Below are 12265 nucleotides of genomic sequence, written 5' to 3'. Positions count from 1 at the left end.
AGAAGTTTAGGGCTCCTGGGTGGCTCAGTCAGTTAAGCTTCCAACTTTTGATTTTGTCTCTGGTTATGATCTCCTAGTTAGTATGATCCAGTTCCACATCAGGCTCTGTGCTGACAGCATGGAGCCTGCTTGGAATTCTCACTGTCCCACTCTCTGTCCCTCCCCCACTTGCATGCATGTGCTCACTCTCTCTCAAAATAAATGTTTAAAAATAAATAAAAATAAAAACGAGGAGGTATTTTATAGGAAAAAAATTCAGTTCTGTGGTGTATGCCTGTAATTACCGGGCCAAAATGGAAGAGAAATGGAAACCTAGAAAAGTAATGACCTTAAAAGCCACTTTTTCCCTGAGGGCATTTGCTGGTTTTGGAAACATTAAGTTTTGATGCCTTGAAGGTGTGGAGTGAACAGAAATTAAAGTCCAGAGTCTGCATATGAGAGTATACAGGAGACTTCTATGCCATAAGCTGAGACCCTCAAATGCTATGCTCAGGGTGAGAATAATCTTGAAGTGGACAACCCTTACTGGAAGCCTAAATTGTAAACTTGAATTTATTTTAAGTTGTACTGGACAGGTAGTATTCCCAGGTAGCTGACAGAAACAAATGCAGACCTTTTCTTGAGGAATATATTTTTATCCTCGTTCTCAAATTATTTGTGCAAACTACTTTTCGAGTACAAGGCCCATCTAGATATACATGCTAACAAGATACCATGAGCAAGAAAGACAATAATGAAAACAAAATCATAGACTTCAGATATTGAAGCTATTGGTTGCAAATTATAAAGCAAATATTTATAAACAACTATATTTACAGGGCTGTTACTACAGCCTGTTACTACAACTGGGTTGGCTGTAGAATCCATGCGTGCAGGCTACTGAAGGCAAATTTTAGAGGTGTTTGAAAAAGATAAAAATAAAAAATGAATAAAGAAATAACAGAAGAAACCCTTCTGCAATACTGATCTCAACTGAAAACTGAACATATATTATGTTCCAAGCAAATCTAACAGAGGGAGAACCACATGAGGACATATTTACGGATTTTCAAGTCTCAGATATAAAGAACGCATACAGAAAAAGAAATCCATAATAGCAAATTTTAGATGAAAATTTAGATGGAAATTTGAAGATCAAATTGTTAAATATATAGGTTCAATTTAGGTTGTTTGTATATGAAGGTAACAGACATTCTTTAAATGTGCAAGGGCTTGGGAAATCTACTGCCCTCCCCATGCCTTTTTGTGTAACATTACTTAATGACAGCATTAGAATAACAAGACAAATTTGAAACCTCAAGAAGGGAGACTATTGGAGTTGTAAAGGATGGGTAGTAATCAAAGAAACCATATAAATTTATATATTTATATTTATTATTTTTAAAATTAATTTTTATTTTAGAGAAAGAGCATGCAAGTGGGGGAGAGGGGCAGAGAAAGAATCTTAAGCAGGCTCCATGCTCAGTGCAGAGTCTGACATTGCTCGGTGTCATGACCTGAGCTGAAATCAAGAGTCAGACACTCAACTGACTTAGCCACCTAGGCCCTTCCATCCATCCATCCTTCTTCCTTCCATTCTTTCTTTGTTTCTCTTGTCTCTTTTCTTTCTTTCTTTCTTTCTTTCTTTCTTTTTTTCTTTCTTTCTTTTTCTTTCTTTTTTTCTTTCTTTCTTTCTTCTCTTTTGACACTTTTCTTTTTAATATTTTATTTTTAAGTAATCTCCACACCCAATGTAGGGTTCAAATCACAACCCTGAGATCAAAAGTTGCATGCTCTACTGACTGAGCCAGCCAGGTGCCCTGCTATTGTATGTTTTCTAATTTGATCCTGACAAGATTCAAAAGAAAGAGGCAGATCAGGTATTATTCTCATTTTATAGATCAGAAAATAGAAGTTTCAGGGCTACTAATATTTGACAAAGATCAAGTGGTTAGATAAATGGCAGAACCACAACTATGACCTGGTCTAGAATTACTCAGTGTTAGCTATGATGTTATCAGTATTATCTAGGATAACAGGAAAGGTAATATCCTCATAAGAGGTTTTACCAAAAAAAAAAAAAAACCTGATATAGGCAGCACTTCAGTGTACTTTCATCCAATGAAAAAAAGTTAATTAACCCAACTTTTAATTCCTGATATAAACTTGATTTTTGTGTGAAGCATTATCCCTTTGATATATTGCTAGATTTACTTTGTTAAATTTTTATGATTTTTGCATGGATATTCATGAATGATACTGTTCTGTGATTTTATTTATTTTTCATAATGTTCTTGTAAGGTTTTACTATCAGGGTTTTTCTGGGATCATAAGTTGAATTGGGAAATATTTACTTTTTTCCTGATCTTTGAAAGAGTTTGTATAAGGTCAGTATTATTTTTTCCTTTAATTTTTGCTGTAATTCTCTAGTGGAACCATCTGGATTTGGAATCTCTTAGTGTATGTGTGGAAATATATATATTTTTTAAAGATTTTATTTTTAAGTAATCTCTACATCCATTGTGGGGCTCAAACTCATGCCCCTGAGATCAAATGTTGCATGCTGTACCAACTGAGCCAACCAGATGCCCTCTGGAATTATTTTTAATTGTGGATTTCATTTTTTCAAATAATTACAGGACTTTTCAGATATTTTAAATGTAAGTTCATTCAGGTAACAGTTATTAGTTAACTGAATTTATTGTTTGAATTTCATTTAACAAAGTTACAACATTTTGAGCTTTAAAATCTTAATGCTAGATATCACTTAAGGCGTTTTTTAAACTTTGATAAAGTATACGTAACATTAAATTTACCATCTTAGCAACTTTTTAGTATACAGGTCAGTACTATTTAAGTATATTCACATTGTGTGCAACAAATCTCCAGAACTCTTTTCATCTTGCAGAATTGCAGCTATACCCACCAAGCAACAATTCCCTACCCTCCCTTTACCCCAGCCCCTGGCAACCACCCTTGTATTTTTTGTCTCTGAATTTGGCCACAGTAGATATTAAATAAGTGGCATCATACAGTGTCCTTTTGTGATTGGTTTATTTCATGTAGCATAACATCCACAAGGTTCATCTATGTTGTAGTGTGTCAGAATTTCCTTTTTATAAGGTTAATGTTCCATTATATGTATATACCACATTTTGTTTATCCATTCATCCATCAGTAGACCCTTAGGTTGCTTCTTCCTTTTTGATGTTGTGAATAATGGTGCTGTGAACAAAGGTGTACAGTTATTGGGGTGCCTGGGTGGCTCATTCGGTTGAGTGACTGACTCAGCTCAGGTCATGATCTCACAGTCTGTGGGTTGGAGCCCCACGTCGGGCTCTGTGCTGACAGAGCCTGGAGCCTACTTCTGATTCTGTGTCTCCCTCTCTCTGACCCTTCCCTGCTTGCTCTCTGTCTCTGTCTCTCTCAAAAATAATAAGCATTAAAAAATAATAATGTGTACAGTTATCATTTCAGTACTCTAAACATTCTTCTGGGTGTATACCCTAGAGTTGCTGGATCATATGGTAATTCTATTTTTAATGTTTTGAGGAGCCACAATATTGTTTTCCATTTTATAGTTACAACAATGGAAGAATTCAAATTTTATATACTTTGGTATGTCAGTAACCTGTATTTCTCTAGTAATTTGCCTATTTCACCAAACTTGAAAATTTATTGACATAATGTTGTATCTTCAATATCTGTAGTGATACCATTTTTTTTTTTTTTCACTTAAATTGGTCACTTAAGCCTTTTTCCTCCTCTTTTAAAAATCAGTGTTTCCTGGGGGCACCTGGGTGGCTCAGTTGGTTGAGCATCCAGCTCTTGATTTTGGCTCAAATCATGATCCCAGGGTCTTGGAATTGAGCCCTGCATCGGGCTGTACACTGAGTGTGGAGCCTGCTTAAGATTTTCTCTCTCTCTCCATCCTCCTTGCCCTCTCTCCCCCCTCCCTCCACCTCTGCCTCACTCCTCCACTTGCTCTTTCTTTCTAAAATAAAAAAATATCAGTGTTTATCTTTTATGGTATTTTGTTCATTTGTTCTTGTCTTTATTATGTCGTACTTTAAGTTCAGTACTTTGTTGTTGGTCTCACACTCTTTGGGTCTGATTTGTGTTTGCTCATGCTTGTCTGGGTTTGTGTGATTGCTCTCCCCTTCTTTCTACCCCTTTGAAAACAAGTTTTCACAGGTACCATTTTTTTGTTTGTATGTTTAAATGAGGAGAGTAAGTTGGGGAGAAAAAAGTTGAAGTGTTAGAAATGATAGCATCTTTTAGCACTAGGCTTCATCCATTATCAGCTGTACTAAAAATTCTCATATACTCTGATTGACAAGATTATCAAATGCAGCTTATAACTGTGTTACTCTTTTTTTACCCTCTCTTTGGCAGGACCCGTTGGGGCCCAGCCCCTACTCATGGTGCCCAGAAGACCTGGCTATGGCACCATGGGCAAACCCATTAAATTGCTGGCTAACTGTTTTCAAGTTGAAATCCCAAAGATTGATGTCTACCTCTATGAGGTAGATATTAAACCAGACAAGTGTCCTAGGAGAGTGAACAGGTAAGAATTGTGAAGTCATGGAGATTATTTTGCTGTTGATATTTGTTTGCTTTAGTAATTATGTTTATCTTTCACATTTAATAACAATAATAATGTTTAACAGTTGGACCAAGCACACATGGTAATTTGTTTTGAAATTGTACTTCAGGGGCGCCTGGGTGGCTCTGTCGGTTAAGCGTCCGACTTTGGCTCAGGTCATGATCTCGCGGTCCATGAGTTCGAGCCCTGCGTCAGGCTCTGTGCTGACAGCTCAGAGCCTGGATCCTGTTTCAGATTCTGTGTCTCCCTCTCTCTCTGACCCTCCCCCATTCATGCTCTGTCTCTATTCAAAAATAAATAAACGTTAAAAAATAAATAAATAAATAAATAAATTGTACTTGAGAGCTGTGATGTTGGGAAAAATCTACAAATAGCCTTGAAATTTTCTCATTATAGCATAAGCTCACATGTTTTCTCTGTGATAATAGAGAAGGTCCAGCTCCTTTTTACATGCTCTTGAAATCAGACTAAGCATATCTTTTCCATTGCTGTTGGTTAACATATCTGTGCTTTCTTTTTTTCTCCCCTTTACGTGCCCACCTTATTTATCCCTTTAAGATGATGGGATGGTAGCAGTAGTGGGTAGAAATAGTGGTTGTCATGTTTCATGCTTTCCGTTCTGGTCCTCAACTCCTGACTTTCCTTCCTTTTATGTAGGAACAAGTACATAATGATATAGAAACATTTATCATTATGCTTTTAGTAAGCTGCTTCTCTCAACCTCCCCCAAATGTATGTGTGTATGTATGTATGTATGTGTATATACATATATGTATGGTTGTGGTTTAGGCAATAAGGGAAGATAAATGGAACTTACGACATGGTGTACACCATGAAGGAGGTTCTAAAAAACAAAGTAGGCGCCTGGGTGGCTCATTCGGTTAAGTGTCTGACTCTTGGTTTTGGCTTAGGTCATGATCTCACAGTTTGAGAGTTCAAGCCCGTGTTGGGCTTCATGCTGGCAATGGAGGCTGCTTGGGATTCTCTGCCCCTCCCCCGCTTACTGTTTCTCTCCCTCCCTCTCTTTCTCTCTCTCCTTCTCTCTCTCTCAAAATAAATAAACTTTAAAAAAAAAGCAAAACAAAACAAGACATATAGACAAAACACTTAGAAAACAGTGATACTCAACTTAGCATTTTGATTTATGCTATCAAATATCCCAGCCTTTTCTTATTCAATAAGTATTATTAAGAGTCTTCATTTAAGACATAGGTGGTTCTTGCTGTCAAGAAATTCATCGTTTAGGGGCACCTGGTGGAGCTCAGTTGTTTGAGCATCCGGACTCTGGTCCGACTCTGGATCTCCCAGTTCATGGTTTTGAGGCCCATGTCATACTCTGTGCTGACAGCTTGGAGCCTCCTTCAGTTGCTGTATCTCCCTCTTTTTCTGCCCCTCCCCTGCTCTTGCTCTGTTTCTCTCTCAAAAATAATTAAACATTAAAAAAAAAAGAAATCCATCATTTAGATAAGACACATAAGAAATATGAAGTGAGGGGCGCCTGGGTGGCTTGGTCGGTTAAGCGTCTGACTTCGGCTCAGGTCATGATCTCACGGTCCGTGAGTTCGAGCCCCGCATCGGGCTCTGTGCTGACAGCTCAGAGCCTGGAGCCTGTTTCAGATTCTGTGTCTCCCTCTCTCTCTGCCCCTCCCCTGTTCATGCTCTGTCTCTCTCGGTCTCAAAAATAAATAAACGTTAAAAAAAAAAAAAAAATTAAAAAAAAAAAATATGAAGTGAATGAGCGCTAAGAGACTTTGCTATAATGGGTAAAAAAAACAAAACAAAACAAAAACCAAACCATCATACGAATGTAATAATGTGGAGTGCAGAGTTCTTTCTGAGGTCACTCGCCTACTGTAAAATTTATTTAATTCCCTGTGGCCTACAGAATGACATCTCAAATTTAGTATTATATACCCTTCTTTGTTTGGCTCTAATCTATATCCTTTACCATATTCTGCAGTCTTACCTGGAATGCCCTTTCTGCCCTTATCTATCTGGCAAACTTCTATTATGTTTCAAGACACACCTTTTGAACTCTGTAGTCAGAGGTAGTTCATTCTTCTGTGACCTTATAGTACTTGGTGTACAATCCTGTTACAGTATTTTTAGTGTATATTGGTTACTTGTTGCTTTCCTCTTCTCACAGTATAATTTCTTCATGAAAAGCAATATTCTTTTTCATTATCTTTGTAGTGCTGATATTAGCTTGATGATTGGCACATAATAAATAGTAGAGTGAATGAAAGCTTATAAAAGTAAAATGAGATGAACATGATGGTGGGGGGGCAGGAAAGAGAACTGGACATTATAAAAGGCTATATTTACCCAGAGATTTTCAGTGTCCTACCCTTTTCTCTTAAGGTCCATAAGCTAGTCTTTGTCTTAGAGTCCTTCCTCTCTCATCTGTCTTTCTGCTAGCCATCTGCTTATGGGGACCCAACTATCTTCATGCCACACTCTCAAATTCCCTTTTTCTTGTTTCTCAAAACTGGGGTGTTAATCTGTAAATTTGAAGGATAATCCTGGCCCTTTTGATTGATGTCTAACATTTTATTTTATCTTATTTTTTTTTTAATGCTTATTTATTTTGAGAGAGAGAGAGAGTATGCACTCAGGATGGGCAGAGAGAGGGGGAAAGATAATCCCAAGCAGGCTCCATACTGTTAGAGCAGAGCCTGACTTGGGGCTTGATCCCTGGAAGCATGAGATCATGACCTGAGCCAAGATCAAGAGTTGGATACTTAACTGACAGAGCAACCCAAGTGCCCCATATTTTGTTTTATTTTTTAATATTATTCTTTTTTTTAAAGTTTATTTATTTATTTTGAGAGAGGGAGAGAGAGAGAGAATCCCAAGCAGGCTCTGTGTTCCACACTGAGCCCAATGCAAGGCTCAGTCTCACAAACCACGTGATGATGACGTGAACCCAAGAGTCAGATGCTCAGCCGACTGAGTGTTGGTAGATATTTCTCCTAAGGCAGATTTTTTTTTTTAAATGTTTATTTATTCTTAAGAGAGAGAGCAACAGAGCATAAGCAGGGGAAGGGCAGATCAAGAGGGAGACACAGAATCTGAAGTAGGTTTCAGGCTGAGCTGTCAGCACAGAGCCTGACGCAAGACTTGAACCCACGAACTGTGAGATCGTGACCTGAGCCGAAGTCGGATGCCCAACCAACTGAGCCACCGAGGCGCCCCTAGGGCAGATATTTCTGAACTCAATTCCTTACTACTGTCTTTCCCCCTTGCCCTGCCCAAAAGAGCCACCCCTAATTTTAGCAGTATATAGTAAAGAATTGTTGTTGGTTATTGATTAAGTAGGAGAATCATATGATGAAAATGTTAGGAAAACAAAATTGCTTTAAAGACAAAATGGGTTATAATTTAGAAAATAATGGGAAATGGAGGCTTGGGGCTTGGATGTCAGCTGAGACTTTTTTTAGTTTTTCAGAGTTCTGAGGGACTAGTGTAATATTAGGTTAAAAAAAATAACAAAATTATTTATTAGGTTTGTTCCTTCTATATAACTTTTTATTTTTGGTAGGAGTGAGGAAGTTATTTGTATATTATGTAAGTGTATATGAAATTGGGGTGCCTGGCTGACTCAGTCAGTAGAGCATTTGACTCTTGATCTTAGGGTTGTGAGTTCAAGCCCCATGCTGGGCATGAAGCCTACTTAAAAAAAAAAGAAAGAAAGAAGTTAAATAGAATAGAATTTCACATGTGGATGCTCAACATATTGGTTAAGTTTGGGAGAAATGTATGTAATAATTTGGTGTGTGCATTCTGGTTTTAATTTACTTCCCTAATTATATTTTGTCTTACGGTTGTTTTGTCTTGTTATGTTGTTTGCCAGTAGGAGTAAAACATCTGTAATTTAGATGTTTCCAAATGGAAGTTTTTTATCCTGTATCTTTAATTTGAGTTTTCATAGGAGCTACAGGATTTCTTTGAGATTCTTAAAATGATATAAATCAACTTTACTCTTTGTTTCTTTGTTAATAATGACTTGATTTTATGTCAGCATTTGTAGAACTTACTGCCTTTATTCCTTCAAAAGAGTAACTTTTATCCTCACTTTTTGCAATATTGCTACATAACTAGTTAGTTAAAATTGTTGGTAGACTTCTGAAATTCATTCAGTTCCTACTTTTCAATAGCTAGAACTTGAGAAGTTAGAAGAAACTAGATACAACTAGACAATTCCTATTCCATATTAGCTAAACAGATATGGGCCAAAATGCCTCAGTATTTAAATCAACGGATAGGAGGTTTTTCTTGTCCATATGCCACATGCTCAAATATTTGGCACCATGGTATTAATCATAATAGTAGAATGATGGATTGTAGCCAAACAAGTTTCCACTTTAGTCATAGGAGTTTTCTTGGACAAAAAATACCCAGGAAATGCTTGTGAGTCATTTTTTGTGAGTCAACTTCTCTACTTCAGATTTTCTGTCTATTGCTTGTTTTGTCCTTTCCTCACCCCTTTAGGCTATGTGTGTGTTGTTTTTTTGCCCGCTTAATGATTTTGATTGAAAATGATCATTTGGTAAAAGAGCATGTTTGTTAAGCAGACTTTAAATGTTTCCAGTTTTTTTTAAGTGCATGGTCTCAATAACTAAAAATCAAATATTTTTAGAAATACTGACCTAGAGTATAAATTCCTTAACTTGAGGTTTTATGCTAGTTTGTCCAACTGCTAAATATGTATTGGGATAAACCTCAAATAGATTGTTATGTACTTCCTCAAAATCATTAAGTAGTGAAATATATACATGGGAAAAATTGTATAAAAGCATGATTGTAACTGCAGGATCTGTTATTGTTAAATATGAAGTAAAGATTTGAAGGAATCTTGAGATGGTATTAGATTGTGGTTGAATTTTTTTGGTTCAGTTTTCTTTTATAAGTGAAACATTATCTTATACTCATTGTACTATTATCACTGTTACTCTTGTGTTGTAATTCGTGATATAGTGCCAAATATTTGTGCATGTTGCATATGGTTGTGGTGTAATACTGATGATTGAATTTTAGAAGAAAAAAAATAAATCTATATTGATTCTATTTTGGCTTTTAAATGGAAATCTCAGATCAGAGTCTTGGAAAGAACTCCCTTTCTGGTGTTATTAGGAATGTCATTGGCACAGTGTTGTAAATAAGTGATAAGCCAAGAGAGGGACATGCTTTTTTAAAATGATAACTTCATTTATACGAAATTCATGCACTATACAACTCACTCAAAGTGTGTAATTCAGTAGTTTTTAGTATGTTCAGAGAGTACAACTTTCTTGATAATTTCTTATTTCAAGTTTTTATTTAAATTCTAGTTAGTTAACATATACCACAATCAAGTTTTAGAACATTTTATCCTCCCAAAAAGAAACCCCATTACTCCTTAGTAGTCACTTACCATTGCCTCCCCACCCCTACCCCACAACCCCTGCCAACCACTAATCTACTTTCTGTCTCTACAGATTTGTTTTTTCTGGGTATTTCATATAAATGGAATCATATAATATGCGGCCTTTCGTGTGACTGACCTCTTTCACTTCACATGTTTTCAAGGTTCATCCATGTTGTAGCATGTATCACTACTTCATCCCTTATTATTACCAAATAATACTCCATTGTATGGATATTTTGTTTATTGATTGATTCATCAGTTGATGGACATGAATTGTTTGCGCGTATGAATAATGCTATGAACGTTTGTATACAAGATTTTGTGTGGACATGTGTTTTCATTTCTTTTGGGTGTATTGCTAAAAGTGGAATGATTTGGTAACTCTGTTTAGTCTTTTGAGGAACTGCCAGACTCTTTTCCAAACTGGCTGCATCATTTTACATTCCCACTAGCAGTGTATGATGATTAAAGCATCTCTGCATCCTTGCCACCATTTGTTATCTATCTTTTTAATATAACCATCCTAGGAGTTTTAAGTAGTGTCTCATTGTTATTTTGATTTGCATTTCCCTGATGGTTGATGATGTTGGGCATGTTTTCATGTACTTATTGGCCATTTGTATATGTTTGGAGAAATGTCTCTTCAGGTTCTTTGCCCATTTTTAAGTTGGATGTTTTGTCTTTTTGTTACTGAGTTATAGGAATTTTTTACAAGTATAGTTAAAAGTGCCTTATTAGATATAATGATGTGCAAAAATGTTCTCCTTTTCTGCATGTTGCCTTTCACTTCCACTTTCTTGACGTTTTCCTTTGAAGCACATTTTTTATTTTGATGAAGAACATTTAATTTTTTCTTGGGCCAGTTGCCCTTTTGGTGTCATATCTGTAGAGGAGTATACTTCTGATTAAAATGATTTAGAGAACATACCCCAGAAAACACTGCTGGTGAAAATCAAACAATTGTAGTTTTGAGTATTTAGCTATCTTGGAGAAACCGTACCATACAGTATATGTCAGTTAATAAGCATGTTTTATTTTCCTTGTTAATCGCTTGGAAGATAGGAAAGCTAACAAGTGGTGATTATTTCAAGTCTCAAGAATTCTTTTTTTGTAAGTTTATTTATTTATCTTGAGAGAGAGAGAGGGACAGAGAAGAGGGGTAGAAAGAGAGAGAGAATCCCAAGCAGGCTCTGCTCTGTAGTACTCAAACTCACCAACTGTGAATGAGATCATGACCTGAGCTGAAACTAGGAGTCAGCCACTTAACCTACTGAGCCACCCAGATGCCCCTGAAATGTCAAAAATTCTTTGAAGTAGCATCTAGATAAGTTACTCAGTAGTATTTAGTCACCTAGCTAATATTTCTACAATATATTTGAAGTCCAAAGATAGTTTTATAAGTAAATATATTTCTAAAGGGACTTGTAGGTAGGGTTTATTTCTAACATCTATTTGTGTAGATTTCAATTATAGTAACAGCTGTATAGTATTCCGTTATTGGTTTGGAATTTCCTTATTTTTAGTCTGCTACATTTTTTTTTTCCCTTAAATTGAGTTAAATCAATTTAAACCAATTATCTGAGGGGCACCTGGGTGGCGCAGTCTGACTTCAGCTCAGGTCATGATCTCATGGTTCGTGAGTTCGAGCCCTGCATCAGGCTCTGTGCTGACAGCTCAGAGCCTGGAGCCTGCCTCAGATTCTGTCTGTCTGTCTGTCTGTCTCTCTCTCTCTCTCTCTCTCAAAAATAAATAAACATTTAAAAAAAATTTTTTTAAGTAAACCAGTTATCTGAATTTGCTATATAGTTGTACCAAGGTAGAATGCTGTTTAGTACAAGATTTAAAGAATATATGGACTCTGACTGGAATTACAATTCTAAATTCTGCAGTAACTTTTAAAACTTAAAGATCATTTTAAGATCATCCTGCTTTCATTAAGTGTTTCACTCACTGTGCCCCTTTTTTGTAAGATACAAAAAATGCAAGATACAAAAAGGTACAAGGCAAAATAAGATATCTGCTAGAGATTCCATCGTTTGTATGTAGTGAGAAATCCTGTGAGTTGTGCATTATGTGCTGTGATGAAAGAGTAATGATTCCTGCTTTTAGTTAGGGAGGAAGATGTGATACATGACATGGTATCTGAACTAAATAGTGGAGTAGGAGAAAGAATATATAGAGTGAACATAGCAAAAGCTTGACATATTTATGTAACAGAAATAGGCCAATATAAATACAGTAGCTCGAATCTAAAAATTTAGCCGGAGGGGAAG

General features: G+C 36.3%; 1 protein-coding gene across 3 annotated transcripts in view; it reads left to right on the top strand.

The window, feature by feature from the left end:
* Window positions 1–12265, top strand: part of LOC132673261 (protein argonaute-3) — a 114313-nt gene that overhangs the window by 14600 nt on the left and 87448 nt on the right. For 2 of the 3 annotated variants that reach the window (XM_060625777.3, XM_060625776.3), the window contains exon 2: window positions 4375–4546. In XM_060625777.3, the coding sequence (XP_060481760.1) occupies window positions 4375–4546 (172 nt within the window). Of the gene's footprint in view, window positions 1–4374; window positions 4547–12265 lie in introns of those variants that run through there. The other variant, XM_060625779.3, reaches the window with a different exon arrangement.

The sequence above is a fragment of the Panthera onca genome, chromosome C1 (assembly GCF_046562875.1).
Source record: "Panthera onca isolate mPanOnc1 chromosome C1, mPanOnc1 haplotype 2, whole genome shotgun sequence".
In the NCBI taxonomy this organism is placed as follows: Eukaryota; Metazoa; Chordata; class Mammalia; order Carnivora; family Felidae; genus Panthera; species Panthera onca.
The sequence above is the reverse complement of the archived record's forward strand: the minus strand, read 5'-3'. Positions and strand labels throughout refer to the sequence as shown.